General features: G+C 28.9%; 2 protein-coding genes across 2 annotated transcripts; one reads left to right on the plus strand and one right to left on the minus strand.

Annotated features, from left to right (window-relative positions):
• Nucleotides 1–3,208: 3,208 nt before the first annotated feature.
• LOC141692698 (uncharacterized) lies at nucleotides 3,209–5,199 on the minus strand. The gene is made up of 2 exons (XM_074497612.1): nucleotides 4,602–5,199; nucleotides 3,209–3,686 (listed from the first exon to the last, which is right to left on the minus strand). Exons 1-2 carry the CDS (start codon nucleotides 5,042–5,044, stop codon nucleotides 3,410–3,412), a joined length of 720 nt encoding a protein of 239 aa, XP_074353713.1. The 5' UTR covers nucleotides 5,045–5,199; the 3' UTR covers nucleotides 3,209–3,409.
• A 5,053-nt stretch (nucleotides 5,200–10,252) lies between these two features.
• Nucleotides 10,253–11,321, plus strand: LOC141691518 (uncharacterized). Its single transcript, XM_074496252.1, has 4 exons — nucleotides 10,253–10,494; nucleotides 10,584–10,691; nucleotides 10,802–10,994; nucleotides 11,100–11,321. Exons 1-4 carry the CDS (start codon nucleotides 10,253–10,255, stop codon nucleotides 11,319–11,321), a joined length of 765 nt encoding a protein of 254 aa, XP_074352353.1.
• The last annotated feature ends 4,312 nt before the right edge of the window (nucleotides 11,322–15,633 follow it).

Genomic DNA, 15,633 nt, shown 5'->3' on the forward strand with positions numbered 1-15,633 from the left:
TAAGAATTTTTTTAAAAGGAAATATACAAGAATTCACTCATACAAGAAATATGTTAGAAATCCCGAATTCCATCTCCAAATGTTGATGTGTGTAACTCGGTAATTTTCCTAATTAATAACCTTTATTAATAAGCGGAAACCTTTTTTAAGTCGTACCATTAATTATGATTGATGTCACCAACTTTGGTATTACAAAATATCTTATAATTCTACTTTTTATGTCTTTTAATTTTACTACACTTTTTTGGTTACACCTTTATTCTTGTATATATTATACTTCTAGGTGTCTTAAGATTCCATTAAGTTTTTTTGATTTTTTTGGTACCACCAACTTTTGGTTTCACTATGCATTGTATAATTCTACTTTTGTATGTCTTTTAATTCTACTATGTGGTACCATTAATTTCGGTTTCACCCATTTTGGTACCACCAACTTTTAGTTTCACTTATTCATTATGTATATCTTGTAATTCTACTTTTGTATGTCTTTTAATTTTACTACAATTTTGGTTACACATTTATTCCGGTATATATTATACTTTTACATGTCTTACGATTCTATTAAGTTATTTTGATATCACCAATTTTTGGTATCACCAACTTTTTCACTTATTCATGTATGTATATTTTGTAATTGTACTTTTGTATGTCTTTTAATTATACTACACTTTTGGTTACACACGTGTTTTATTAAGTTTGGTTTTATTTTTGTTATCTTATACTTCTACATGTTTTATTATTTTTATTTTTATTATCTTATACTTCTACATGTCTTATTATTCTATTAAATTTGGTTTTATTTTTGCTTCACCCTTTTGACTTTAACTTTGTAATCCTAATTCATTTCTATATTGCTAATTCAATATATTATACTTACTATAATAAAGATAATTTTATATTTTTAGCCTTTTTGAATCATATATTTTTTTAATATAATTATTAGAATTCTATTATAATTATCTTATTGATTTCTAAGTAACACCCAGACCATCATAATGTATATATAAATATAGATACTGTAACAGACTCCTATTTGAAAATATATTATTTTAAGCCGTTTTGATTTAGTATAATTAGTAAAATTCTATTTTTATTATACTTGTTGATTTCTAAGTATCATCACCCATTTATTCTTCTTTAATGTATATATGACTTATAATATTATATGTATTATTTTACCCATTTTTTAATTGTAGTTCTTATATTGATTTCAACTCACTAATCATATTTCTAATATGACTCAATAGTATATTTCAATGAAATAATAAAACTTTTAAAATCGTATTATAATTATAATCTTTTTATTTATTATAAGTAATAACCTTTATTAATAAGTGAAACACACTTTTAAGTGATACTTTTGTTTCATCAACTTTTGGTTAATCCCTTTTTAAATTTTATTATAACTCTAAATGTATAATTTTTATTCTTATTTTACTTCTATATTACTTATAATATTATATGTATTATTTTACCAGCCGGTTTTTAATTACATTTCTTATATTGATTTCAACTGAGTAATCATATTTCCCATATGACTCAATTGTATATTTTAATGAAATAATAATTTTTTTGAAATCGTATAATAACTATAATCTTTTTATTATGATCATAACACAAATATCGTACCTTTATTAATATGCGAAACCCCTTTTTTAAATAGTCTCAAATTTTATATCACCTTATTTTTGTTCAGCCCATATTTTGATTTCACTTCAATCATCATATTAATGATACAACTCTATATTATTTTATTTTTAGTGAAATAACTAAATTGTTGAAATCGTATTATAATTATTTCTATTTTATTTCAGCTCGATGATCCTATTTCTGAAATGAATCCATATAACTCTATAGTATTTTTAATGAAATAATAAAATTATTGAAATTATATTATTATAATTCTTTTTTATTATAATTCTACTGCAAATAATGTATTTATCACATGTATATTACAATTTTTTTTATTTTTCTTAAAATATTTGTAAATAAAAAAATAAAATTAACAATAACTTTAAATTCCCGATTTATTCTCACATTTATTTCACCTCTAGATTCATATATTTTGTACGGTTCTAAATTGATTTTCAATAAATTAATATGATTATTAGAATTATATTGTAATTGTAATTTTTTTAATAATCAATTATACAATAATAGATAATATTTAGTTAATAATAATGATGTATAATAAGAAAATGCACAGATTACTCCCACTTTTAATACGGGATGTCCGAAAGTACATATTAGCGTGAAATAGTGGTTAAAATACCGATCAACTTATAGGTATTAATATTTTATTTGAACTATACACATGTTTCTTTATACGTGATCATTGCAATTAAAGTTTTGAATTTGTTGAATACGAATGTTCAACATGCGTATCATATATTAAAATGAAATTATAAAAACATGCATTTTCGACATGTTTATGCCTGGATATATACAAAATATACATTTTCGTGATATATTAGCCAAATTCGTATTTAGTGGGTATCTTGGACAATTCTTTCAACCAATATATAGTTTAGGTTGGGTTTTTTAGGTGGAGTTTTCCGAGTAAAAATTAGAAATTTTGACATTACACTCATATTATTATGGTTTTTCAAAAATTATTTAAATATATTAATTCGGCCCGTGGGTTATCAACTGGTAACCATCTAATGCCTTCCCCAATAGCAACCGCCTCTGCCTCGAAAACCGCAGACACCATGTGAAAACATACGGTCTTGCCTGTAAGGAACAGCCCCTAAATATGGTTACGTAAAACAAGGCCTACAGAGAAAGTCGATGTTCCCAGTTTAACTGAAGCATCCACATTCAACTTATAGCTGCCCTCTTGGGGTGGTTTCCACCTTTGTGTTGTTTTCACTACAGTGCAAGAGCTATTGTCAAGGAGTCGCATCTTAAATTTTTCTCCTGCCAGTCCGATATGGTTTTACTACTCCAGTCCATAGCCACTACATTAGTTACTACCTTAATTTTCCAGACCTACCTTCCTATTTCTGAAATACCAGATTCCCCACAAAACTATGGCTACTACCTCGATCTCTTCACTTGGAGCATTACTTACTTTCTGAATCTAACATACCAGCATCTGATTTAAATCCATAACTATTAACTAGTGAATGATATTGGAATAAGGAAACGTATTATCATCGTAGAGTTTTCGTCGTTTTGTATGCTCTGCAAGTCTGATTTTATTTGACACTTTGCCTGGCTATCAACATTTATGAAGTCCTAAATTTTGAATAATACTTTTGATTTAAGCAAATTACTCTATACAAAATTTTGGCGCCTCTACATCTACCAAAATGCTACTAATTTGCTCGATGTAGTGTGTAAAATTTGAAATATTGCTGACCTCCGCAATTTCTTTCTCAACAAATCAGAATTTTTTGGTAGCATTTCAGAAAGGCATGTGAAAGTGGAATAGCCATGACAGAAAGAATGCACAAACAATACATGGAAGCAAAATATTGACCAGCCGATGACCTATTAAGAATACCCGACTGTCTAAAGTCGATGCAAATGGGACTGGGACTGCACGCGATTCTGAAGTCGATGCAACTGGGACTGGGACTGCAATCGTTGGAATAGCATTTACTTCACAAATCTGCTGCATCGCTTCAATGTCACGGGGACCAACAACATTTTGTGCAACTGAATTGCAAATTTCGCAGATCCTGAGTTTGATGAAACGTAACAGAAGTTAAAAATTATGTCGGATTTAGGGGAAAAAAACAATTGCCTGCTTTACAAATAGAGCAGAAGGCAGCTGCACTATCAAGCAATAAACATTACATTGTGTCCAAAGCCATTTGTTTGTCCGAATATTAATATTCCTTTTTAAAATAACCTGACCAAACTAAAGCACAAATGAGTATTCTGGTATCATTACCACATATTCACAATACTGAAGCTGATGACAGATAGATTAGATTGCAAGGTTCAAAAACAAACTTCAGCTCTTTCTATTTTTTTTGACATTTGTTTCTGGTAAAGATCTGAATCGAATCCTGCCTTGTCATATGACTGCGTTAAGCATACAAATTTAAAGGTAAAGGAACATAAAAGGGATATAAAGGACCTTAAAGGGAAAGTACAATGAGAGAAAAAGAATAGTCGCTATAAGTAGGAATATTATTAGTTATTACTCGATCCAATTGCTTTTTACAACTTTTGCTTTATTTTTTCAATTATTTCTTGAATCGGCACAATAAAACTCTTCATTTCTTAGACATAATGCAATTTTTCTATAAATAACGTTACTTGATATACATGTACATAATGCATGACTTTTATGCTATACTCTAATCTCTTAAATGCTTTAACATTACAAACTGCAAAGCACAAAAAAGTGATTATGCCATTCAAATTAGTAAAAGATTTTAAGAAAAGGTAAGTTTTAAAATCTCTTACGTTTTTAAGAGAACTCTTAATTTAATATGGTATTAGAGCGGGAGTGTCGGTGAAGATCATAACGAGGTCAAGTCATGCATATTAGTGAAATCAAAACTACCAAAATGAACACAATTTTAGTATATACACTATGTAACATACTGAAGGAGGATAAAAATAAGGGTGAATATAGAACTCACTTGTTTCCTTTGATTTTAAACCATGCCTCGGCACAATGTTGATGGGCTACAGCTAAATCATTCTTACAAGAACACCCTAACTCAATAGCAACTCCAGATTCTACATCACTCTCGTCAGCTCGAAGACTCAAATGACAGATTCTACAATCTCCTTCCATTCTCTCCAAAAAAAATCTTAACTCATGAACTCCATTTTCAATATCAACAGAACAATCCGAACCAGCCACGGAGGACACTCTTCTAGAATCCAAAACTTCATCAATTTCAGAATCTAAATAAAAGCCATCAATAGAACCATCAGCTGTTGAATAGAACTGAGAATAACAAGAACCCTCATCAACTTCCGAAAAACATATACTTTCTTCATCTTCATCGTTCAAAACAGAGGAATCGGGGCCACCACCGCGCTCTAAATCAATACAGATCATCTCAGAACTACCCATTAATGATTTCCAGAGCAAAATATCTGGTAGCTACTTCAATAGCATGCAGAGAAGTGAAGTACTTCAAGCTTTACATTTCTTCTATGTGCATAAAATTAAATTTATTTATTCTCCGCGTTTATAACTTTATAAAGATTCTGTAAACTGGCTTTATTAATCTTGCACCTATTCATCAGTATTGAGGAGTGAGTGTGTGTAATGTAATTACACTCATAAAGTGTGTAAAATTACATTTTTCCAATAAAGTAAAGTCACCGTCAAGGCTTTGATGTCGTCAATATGATCTAAAAAGCCATGACACTAACATCAAATTAAACTTTACTTAACTTCCAAGAAATTAGTAGCATCTTGTAGGGCCGAGTATTCGGTTATTAGGTAACCGAACCGAAATATAATTCGGTTACCGAATATCGAATACCGAATAAGGGTAAAAATCAGAACCAAATAGTGAACCGAAATAATTTCGGTTATTTACCGAACCGAAATAATTTCGGTTATTTACCGAACCGAAATAAATACTTCGGTTAAAATCGAAAACCGAATTAAAAAGCTGAATTAGTAAAAAAATTAAAATTTTTATAATAATATATTTAATAAATTCTAACAAAGATTAATGATGGTACAACAGTTAAACTTATACTCTTAGCTGCACTTCCATGCACCTGAATATTATGGTGTGGTGTCCTGATTATAATAAAAGTAATTATTACTAGTTAGTTTAGTTTTTATTTTAGCAACTAAATTGAAGATCATGTAAATTAAATACATTAAAATCTAAATTAGGCAAATAGCAATTAAAATATAACAAATAAAAAGAGTGGAAAAGTGAAGTTGGGAACGAGGAATTAATAATTCAAGTGAAAAAAAGAAAGGAGTCAGGTAAAAATAAGTAATATATAAATAAATATATTTATGTATATATTAATATATATTATTAATTATATTTCGGTAATTTCGGTAATCCGGGTATTTCAGTAAAAAAAACTGAAAAAATCGAAATACCGAATAACATAAAAAATCATAACCGAATTAAAAACTGAATTATTTCGGTTCGGTACCGAACCGAATTATTTCAGTTATTTCGATTCGGTATTCGGTTAACCGAATCGAATGCTCACCCCTAGCATCTTGGTAGTCCTCTCTCATGTCCATTCACACCGTTTCTCATTAGTGTTAGTATTAATTTTCACCTCAATGAGAGAAATTTGTTTTCTGTGGCACAATAAATTCTTAAATGGCCTTTTCTAATGGATTTTTGTTTCCTCAATGATGATGGCCGTGTACATAAAAATTCTTATCAATAAAAATAGTCAACTCACTAAAAGTAAAACATATTAGAAAAACTCTTAAATAACAGACAAAAGATTAATGTGATAGACACTTAAATTGGTAGGGTTTTACTCCATTAAGAACTTTTTTTTGGTGAAATTTGAGATCTAATATCAGCCATAAAAATTTAAATATATTTTTAATCTACACCATTCATTTTAAATCTCATCATCTTCTCCAATCATTATCTCTTCCATCTTCTTTCTACATACCATTCACCATTACCTCCAACCACTGACAACCACCACGGTCGGTGACCACCACTATCTTCGGCAATCACCGGAAAATCACTACCGGCAAACATAAAATCACCACCGGCAAATTAAAAAAACACAACCGGAAAATAAAAAATCACCACCAGAAACACAAAAATCACCACATAGCCACCAGTAAAAAAAATCACTACCGAAAAATAAAATTTACCACATCCAGACACTTTTTTTACCTACAATATCCAACCACCAGCTCAATTTATCAACTCCGATCATCAACATCATAATAATAATCACTCGATTTAATTATAAATCTTAACAATGATTACTAACCACCGCCAAATTATGACCACCACAACCTGACCACCACCATCTACAGACACACCAAATCTAAAAATCACTAATTACAAAACAAAATCCACGGAAATAAGCAAAAATGAATAATCACTACCTGGTATGAAATCAAAACTATTCTAATCAGGGAAGCTCAATCGCCGGAAAAACGATGAGCTCCAGTTGCTTAGTCGGAGGCAGACGGTTATTCAACCGGAAAAGTTTTGAATCCAGAAAAGCGGAGAGGATAACGATGAATATGATCCGTCGAGGTGAATCTGATAAGAGGCTTCTGGGGGAGATTGAGAGAGAGAGAGAGAGAGAGAGAGAATGTGTGAGAGAGAGAGCAACATATCTGGTATTTTCCGGTATTGGCGGCTATTGCGCGGTGGCGGTGGCGGGTGGCGGTGGTGCAGTGATGGTGATGGGTTGGTGGTGGAAGTGGGTGGGTGGTGGTAGGGATGGGTAGGGAGGTGGATGAAAGATGAAGTATAAGATAAAAATTTAAAGTGTGTGGTTGTGATTTAATTTGGGAATGAAAATTTGTGGCTGAGATTAGATCTCAGTTCTCACCAATAATGTGGATTCTCATTTGAGCAACTCCCTAAATTGGTATAACAGTTTAGATAGGAGAGTACTCAAATTCGAGTACATGTTAATCCAATATTTTTATAATTTATAATGGCAAAAAGGTAAATTAATGTCACGTGCACTCGTAATTTACTCTTCAACCCATAAACTAGCCTACTAATCCTAGATTTTTTTTACACCGTACAATTATATTAATAAAATTATTCATCATTTTCTTATTACTAAATATTATATAACATCTAAAACATATCAAATACAAGTTAAGTATCTATTAATGTGTATGATTTTATGTAAAACATTAATAACGTTCATAACGTTTTTAATGTGTAATTACTAAATGAATACAAGCTTGACTGTACGTGTAAAAGGAAAAAATTGAAGTTAATCTATCAAATATTGTCAATATGTTTATAAAAAGAAACTAAAAATTAACATATCTGTATATTGCAGAGTCGAATAAATTTTTTGAGTTTTGGTCAAATAAACCCCTAGTAATGAGATATTTTATTATTAAAGTTATTACTAATTTACAATTACCTTGCTTAATTTAAAAGTATTAGTAATGCATAATTAAAGTGGTCAAGATGTGCAATCGTAATATTCAACAAAGTAGAAATTACACTACAATTAATATAAGTTTATTTTTTAAGAAAATATTATTTTTTTAATTCAACGTTTATGTTGATTTAATATCATTGCCAATGTCTTAATTCATTAACTAAAATTGATCTCGGCCGTGTACTTAGCTTTTAATCTTCTCTATTATACAAAATTAATTTTATAAGATGTGAGATAATTGTCAATTCATAAATTAAAATTGACATAATCTATTTAGTTTTTAACATATTGAAAAAAAACTTAATTTAATTGATCATTTTTATTTTCAGAACATAAAAGATTTTTGTTATTTTCTTCTTATATATATATATATATATATATGTATCTGAAATACACCATTAAAATTGATATCTTTTAATATTGGTTAAAGATAAAGTCACATGTGTATGTATGTAAATTATTATTTATTATATTTTTCGAGTAAATTATGTTGGTCTCGTTTATTTATATGCTAGATATCTTGGTCATGTATATATCTAATTGTTATTCAATAAATTACTCAAATCACATGTATTTATGACTATTCAACAATTATAATTATCTAATAAATAAATTACAATTATTTATATGTCGTATTCGTAGTCGAAATAGCACTCACAATCAAACAATATATATTTTTACTCAATAGAGCATCAGTCATGGATGTGACATAAATATAATTTATATATCGTAAAGACTAACTACTGATATTTAGAAGTTTTTTCTTTCAAGAATCTGAAGATAAATTTGTACAAATATCATCATTCAAATTATTTTGAAGTTATTTAATGATTATTTAATGATTACAAATTTATAATAAAAGTAATAGGATAATATGTGGTCGTAATTTAGTAGAATAAGTAGACTAAATCTAGTAGTTTAACAATTTAGTAGTTTAGCGGATATATAACATTATTTATTAATTTTTTAATAATATGATAAATTGTGGTCGTAGTTTATTAGGATAAGTAGACTATGTCTAGTAGTTTAACAATTTAGTAATTGAACGAATACATAACACTATTTAATTATTATTTTAATAACCAAAATTAGGGGATAACTGTTACCAAATTATATCTTATTCGGTTATTATAGTATAGTATAGATTTATCACATTTTAGTATTATTAATATAATTGTTAAGTATTTTTAATAAATTTATTTTCCTTTTAATTCGTTTTAAATAGAACATATATTAATAATATTTTAAGTACTTTCTCAAAAAAAAAATATTTTAAGTAATTCACTTTTTACTAATTCTTACATTATTTGCATGTTAAGAAAATATTACAGGGAATGAATAGAATAACTTAATGTGAAATATTACTTCTAGTATCTTGCTTGTGTTTAACATAGTTGCTGATGTAACCTGACAACAGAGTCGGCATTACGGGGAGTTTCCCAGTTATTTGCCTAGGGACTCCAATAATATAGGGGCCTCCAATATATATACATACAAGTAGTATTAATATTTATAATTATTAATTATTAATTATATTCAATAAAATTATTAAAATAATATCTATTCTTCTCCCGTATACACCAGTTTAGAAATCTGGACAGTACTTTAACTTTAGGCCCATTCAATACAATAAGAAAGATTATAGCCCAATAAATTAGTATAATGTTTACAATATTTTAAATCACTTTAAGTCTTTAATATAACCAAAAAGGTAGAAAACCTAATACGCTCAATTGAGCAAATATAGAACCAACAAGAGCAGCAAAGGTAATATATAGTGACCTCTTCAATTCTTTTATACTTTGGTATTTTAAATTCAAAACTAATTTACTATACTAGATACTACATATTTTTGATTCTTTGTAGTATATTACAGGTGTTAGCATAATGACGGGTAAAAGGAAGTATGATTCAGGATGTTTTAACAGAAAGAAAAAAGTCATGGTCTGATACATGATGGGAAAGTCATATTTCTAGCGTCAAGGCAATAAGATTCCAAGTTCCACAAATAAGAGATGCATTATTCCATCTAGTTGAACATAGTGATGATGCCACCACCACAAGTGATGCAAGTTCTTTAGTTAATTTTGATCTTCAAAACTTTGATTTTCTTGTGGGCATGGTTATTTGGTTTGAGATTCTACAGAAAGTGAATAAAGTTAGTAAAATTCTCCAAAGTAAGGATATGGATATTGATGCATGTATTACTGTATTACAAGGTCTCATACACTTTTTTGAAGAGTACAGGAACAATGGTTTCGAAAATACAAAAGATGAAGCTGTAAAGATTGCTCTAGAAATGGGGGTGGAACCAACTTTTCGTGAAACTCGTGTTTGCAGAAAAAAGAGGTTCATTAATGAGAGTACAAGTGATGAACCAATTCAAGTTGCTGAAGATTTTTTTCATGTGAATTACTTTTACACATTGTTGATACCGCTCTATCTTCGCTCAACACAAGATTTGAGCAATTTAAAAAATATGATGATATTTTTGGGTATTTATTTAACTTGAGCAGGTTGAGAAAAATGGAGGATGAGAGCATCAAGAATGCTTGTGTTGCACTTGAGACTTATTTGAAAGATGGGGACGACTCAAATATAGATGGAGTTAAATTATTTTCAGAGTTGCAGCTGCTGAGAAAATCATTACCAGGGAACTTAACTAAACCGATTGAAGTGCTGGACTATATCAAGCAAATCATGTTGCTTTTCCTAATACATGGGTTGCTTACAGGATCATACTGACTATACCGGTTACAGTAGTTACTGCAGAAAGAAGTTTCTCTAAGCTGAAGTTGATAAAGAATTATCTTCGATCAACTATGTCACAAGAGAGATTGAACGGCTTAGCTATGTTGTCTGTTGAGAAGCAAATGTTGGCTAAATTGGATATTGGTGATTTAATTAGAGATTTTGCACATTCAAAAGTAAGAAGAATAATAACTTCTTAGCTTTAACTTGAACTATTTTAAGTAAGAAGAATAACAACTTCTTAGCTTTAACTTGAACTATTTTTATACTTTATTTATTAGTTAAGAATTATTTTTACTACTGCAAATTTTTCATGTGATTTTAGTTCAATTTTAGATTTTGGTTCCAAAATACTAGGGCCTCCGAAATCCTGGAGACGGCTCTTCCTGACAAGCTCCATCATTTATCATTTCTCAAATAATATTGTTAATCATGATGACTATATCACATTAACTGCTTATACCGTGCAAATTATACCCGGCAATATTTCGTGTCGTGTATAAACGTTCCGTGTATTTTTATGTATTTTCATGTACTAAACTTTAAACCTGAACTCGATCCGGAATTTGATTCGTGTACCAATTTGGTGACACTAATCCCGAACTAATATATTCCTGTTTATCCGCTTTAGTACACTAAAGTATACGGATTATATACCAAAAAAAATAATTGTAAAAAAATACTGTAGATAATTAAATGGTCTTGAATAGTGAACAACAAAAGTTCCTAATAAAAAAACATGAAACAAGTGAAAATGTTCTTGTGTACAACAAACTAGAAATTGTTCTACGTTCAAAAGAAATTAAAAACATAAAGTCAACGACTTGCTTGTTTTTTTTGCATCCACGGCCATGAAACTAAAATAAATAGCATATATTTAGTTTACCATTAAAATGTCTTAAAAAGAAATTAACAAACTTAGTTTACCGATAACAAATGTCCTAATCCTAGGCGGCATATAAACAATAGGCGGTGGTTAAACGCCCTGATTTGGACCTAAACGGTGATTTAGGCGTTTTTTTTTTAAAATCGGGATTAGGCAGTCTAGGCGGTCAAAAATCGGTCCTAGGCGAAAAATAATTAAAGGAAAAAAAATTATGTTTTTATTATTTTAATTTCATAATTTCACACAATATCATGTCAATTTCTAGTATAAATTATTGGTAAGAAGTAACAAGTAATCTAATATATTTATTTTCTCATTTAAAATATGAAAATGACATATTGTAATTAGTTTAAAAGTGTAAATTAAAATATATTTAATATTGGAAACTCAATAATTAGTACATAAAGAATGTCAAATGTGTAGATATTGTTTAATACCATTCTAATTTCTATACTGAAACAAATATTTATCATATTGATTATTATATAATCATAAAAATTAAAAATAATATTTAAATTCTTCCGATTAATGTTCCGATTAATCTTCAATTTGCCGATTAATCTCTCGAAGGTACCCTCGCCGTTCTGGCACGCCTAGCGATTTCTGGAACACTGACGTAAAGTATACGACATATACTTGCTAAAATCATGGTCCACTCATATGTTAATCTTTTCTTGAAGTAAATTACTTATTTATTCATGACGATCAAACTGTACCATCAAAACTCGGTTAATCTAATTATATATACTCTAATTATATATATGTGATATAATGACACATTAACTGCCTTACATCAAGAATTTTTTTGTTAAGTCACAAGTATTATTAAAATATTGATGATCTTTTATTTAAGTTTTAGCTATATATTTTGAAATCCTGATTCTTATGTATTACTACATCATACAAATTTCCGATTTTATCAATTACTCTTCGAAAATTACGTGATTGGTCCCGATTTTAAATTCAAATAATTTCTATGCGTTGTTCCTAATCAGTATATTATAAATAAATTATTATATGTAAAATTGAATTTCAATTAAATTTAAATAACAATAAATTATATAATTTGATATATATATATATATATTAATTTATAAATTATGATTCTTATAAGGATATTAAAATAAATATTATAATACATCCGATTTTATTTATAAATTATAAATGTTACAAGGATATTAAAATAAATATTAAAATACATTCACTTTTTCTTCGATTAATCACTAATCTCCGATTAACCTTAAATCGACATATTGACCAATATATTTCCATTCCCGATTTTTATAATATTGCTCATACCAAGTAAAAGTAAAACCATTATTTATTAATTAAGTAAATACTGCATCAATGTAATAGAGTACATCAATGTGTCGTTCATAGTAAAAAAAATATTATTATTTACGTTACTTTTCGGCACGCTTTTTAATACTCGTTTGAAGTATAATTTCATGTATATTTTTTAATTTTTTTCTGAATAAAAATTTAATATTTAAATTTTTATTAAAAAATTTAAATTTAAAAACATATTATGAAACTATACTTTATAAAAATCTCAAAATACGTGAACGTAAACATAACACGGGACGGAAGGAGTATTATTTTAAATATTCAACAAAAATTAACAAAAAAAAAGTTTTCCTAAAGATTTCACACATACAAAACATACGTACACTTGCGGGAGCCCCGGGCAGGACGTACTTACAAGTCAATTAATACTAGGTCTACACATACGTGAGCTCAACACGCAATAACCTGATCTATAATCGAAACTAGATTTTTTTAGTAATTAAATTAGTTTGAGCTATTCAAACTTCCCAATTTACCTAACTTATTTGCCGAGCTTAGCTACCCACACATCAGATTAGCTCATCTCATCAGTTTGGATTATAAAAGTTTTAGTTAGGTGACCGAGTACACATCTCGATTGTATTGCATATAATACAATGCAAGTAAAAAACATGTTTTCTTCACAACCATGTGTCGAGTACTACGGTTCAATCGAAAATTCACAAAATTCAACTCGACAAAAGTAATATAGGTTCGTCACGTTTATGAATCGATCGATCGATATGACACTTCGTTGTTTATGTTGGTATTGTTGAGTCGGTAAGCCCTTCTCTAACAGAACTACACCTGCAGGCTGCACGATTAGTCTTAAACTTCTCAATTTCCTCATTATAAAATATTATAGCTCAATAACATTGTAATTTGTAAATGCATAAAAATGCATTTGTAGGAACATTTTTAATACGCATCACTTTCCATGTGTCAATATTATACTCTTTCTCTTTGTAAGAAGTCCACTTTTTAGTTAAAATCTTATCATAATCAAATATATTAATATATTATCTCTGCTGCAAATTAAAGATCATGTGTACTGTCCCAACTATATGTGTTATATATAGGACTATATATCTCTCTACTATTCAAGATTTTAGTGGGATTTTTTATCAGACCCAGATAAGCAAATTGGAACAACTAATCGTCTTGGCATGATAAAAAAAAACAAATCAAATAGTCCTTTTTATTTATAATCATATGTTCGTACCAGCTTAATTAAGCTAATACGAACGAGTCTTCGTATGGCTGAAAATTCCAATCACACATCCATTTAGTCGAAAATTAATGATCTCTTAGTACACTTGTCATACCCAAGTAATATAATATATATTTTACAATGTTTAAACATTATCTATATTATATAATAGCAAGTAGTTTGCAGAATAACAAACAAAAACAAAAGATATAATGTCATTAATTAAAGGCATTATAGTGGTAGATACAGGTATTAGTATTATAATGGGGGGAACGTGACATTGAAGAAAGAATCAATTTGACAATCTCTATCGAACGAAATCGTTTATATATAATTAACAAACGCAAAGCAGATATCTATCTCAATTAAAAAGTCATAATGAGAAAGAGTCGAGCAAAACCTTTTCATCTCTCCCTTACGTTTAGCATTTTGCCCGCTCCACTCTATCTCTAATTTATTTTGACACCTTAAACAATTTGGTACAGTACATTGTTATTATCATTACTCCCTTGTACGTATCGACACCTTGACTAATGTATCAATGTGTTAGCTTGCCATTTCGAAAAACATTGCCTATACCTAATTCAATAATAGTGTGTACCTAAGGCAAGATGTGATCTTTTTTGACAATCATTTAAATATAATTCATAATCCATAACAAATTATTCACTCCGTTTTATTTCATGTAAACCACTTTTTTCTTGGGCAAAAAAGAATGGATCTTCTTTTTATAATACTCATTTTTCAAGGTTATTAAAACTACAGTATTGTACTTTTTTAACATTAACAATCTTATTATAAAAATAAAGTTAAACATCAACATTTTAAAACGCGTGCAAATTTGGAGAAAGAAAGAATATATAGGGATTGACCGGACAGGTCCTAGAGGGGACTATGAACAATCTGAATTAAACAGATTGTAAATAGAAAGTAACAAAAGAAAAACAACAATCAATCTTCTCTAACTCTAAGCATGATATATACAAGTGGACTGATACCAAGGAGAATGATGCAATTTAGTACAAATATCCACTAAAATGTTATCAAAAATCTGGGCAGGCTGCATGATGGTCTTGTTGTGCAACCGAGCTAGCATTCCGTTCCCTCCAGATGTGATAGGCAAACACCTGAGCTATGAGGAAGGCTCGTTGTTGGTGATATCCTCAACATTTAATATGTTGTATTATAACAAGTGTTCTTACAAATATCCTCTGTCGTCCTCATTAATCACTGTTAGGCAGGAAAACAAATAGATGGAGAGAAAATCGGATTAAAATTTGATTTTTACAAAAATTTGTGTGAAATCAAAAAAAATTATATTAATAGGTAAAAAATCGGGTTAATTAATGGGTCAAAAATCGGGCTCATTTATAAAAAAATTAATATATATATA

Source organism: Apium graveolens, chromosome 10, assembly GCF_009905375.1.
Source record: "Apium graveolens cultivar Ventura chromosome 10, ASM990537v1, whole genome shotgun sequence".
NCBI lineage: Eukaryota > Viridiplantae > Streptophyta > Magnoliopsida > Apiales > Apiaceae > Apium > Apium graveolens.

Bases quoted from the DNA above. Each gene is read 5' to 3' on its own strand.
- LOC141692698 (XM_074497612.1), bottom strand. From the start codon at position 5,044: ATGGGTAGTTCTGAGATGATCTGTATTGATTTAGAGCGCGGTGGTGGC. The intron at 3,687-4,601 runs GTGAGTTCTATA...CATCAAACTCAG, and splicing joins TTTAAAATCAAAGGAAACAA to GATCTGCGAAATTTGCAATT.
- LOC141691518 (XM_074496252.1), top strand. From the start codon at position 10,253: ATGGATATTGATGCATGTATTACTGTATTACAAGGTCTCATACACTTT. The intron at 10,495-10,583 runs GTTGATACCGCT...TAACTTGAGCAG, and splicing joins GTGAATTACTTTTACACATT to GTTGAGAAAAATGGAGGATG. The intron at 10,995-11,099 runs GTAAGAAGAATA...TTTATTTATTAG, and splicing joins GAGATTTTGCACATTCAAAA to TTAAGAATTATTTTTACTAC.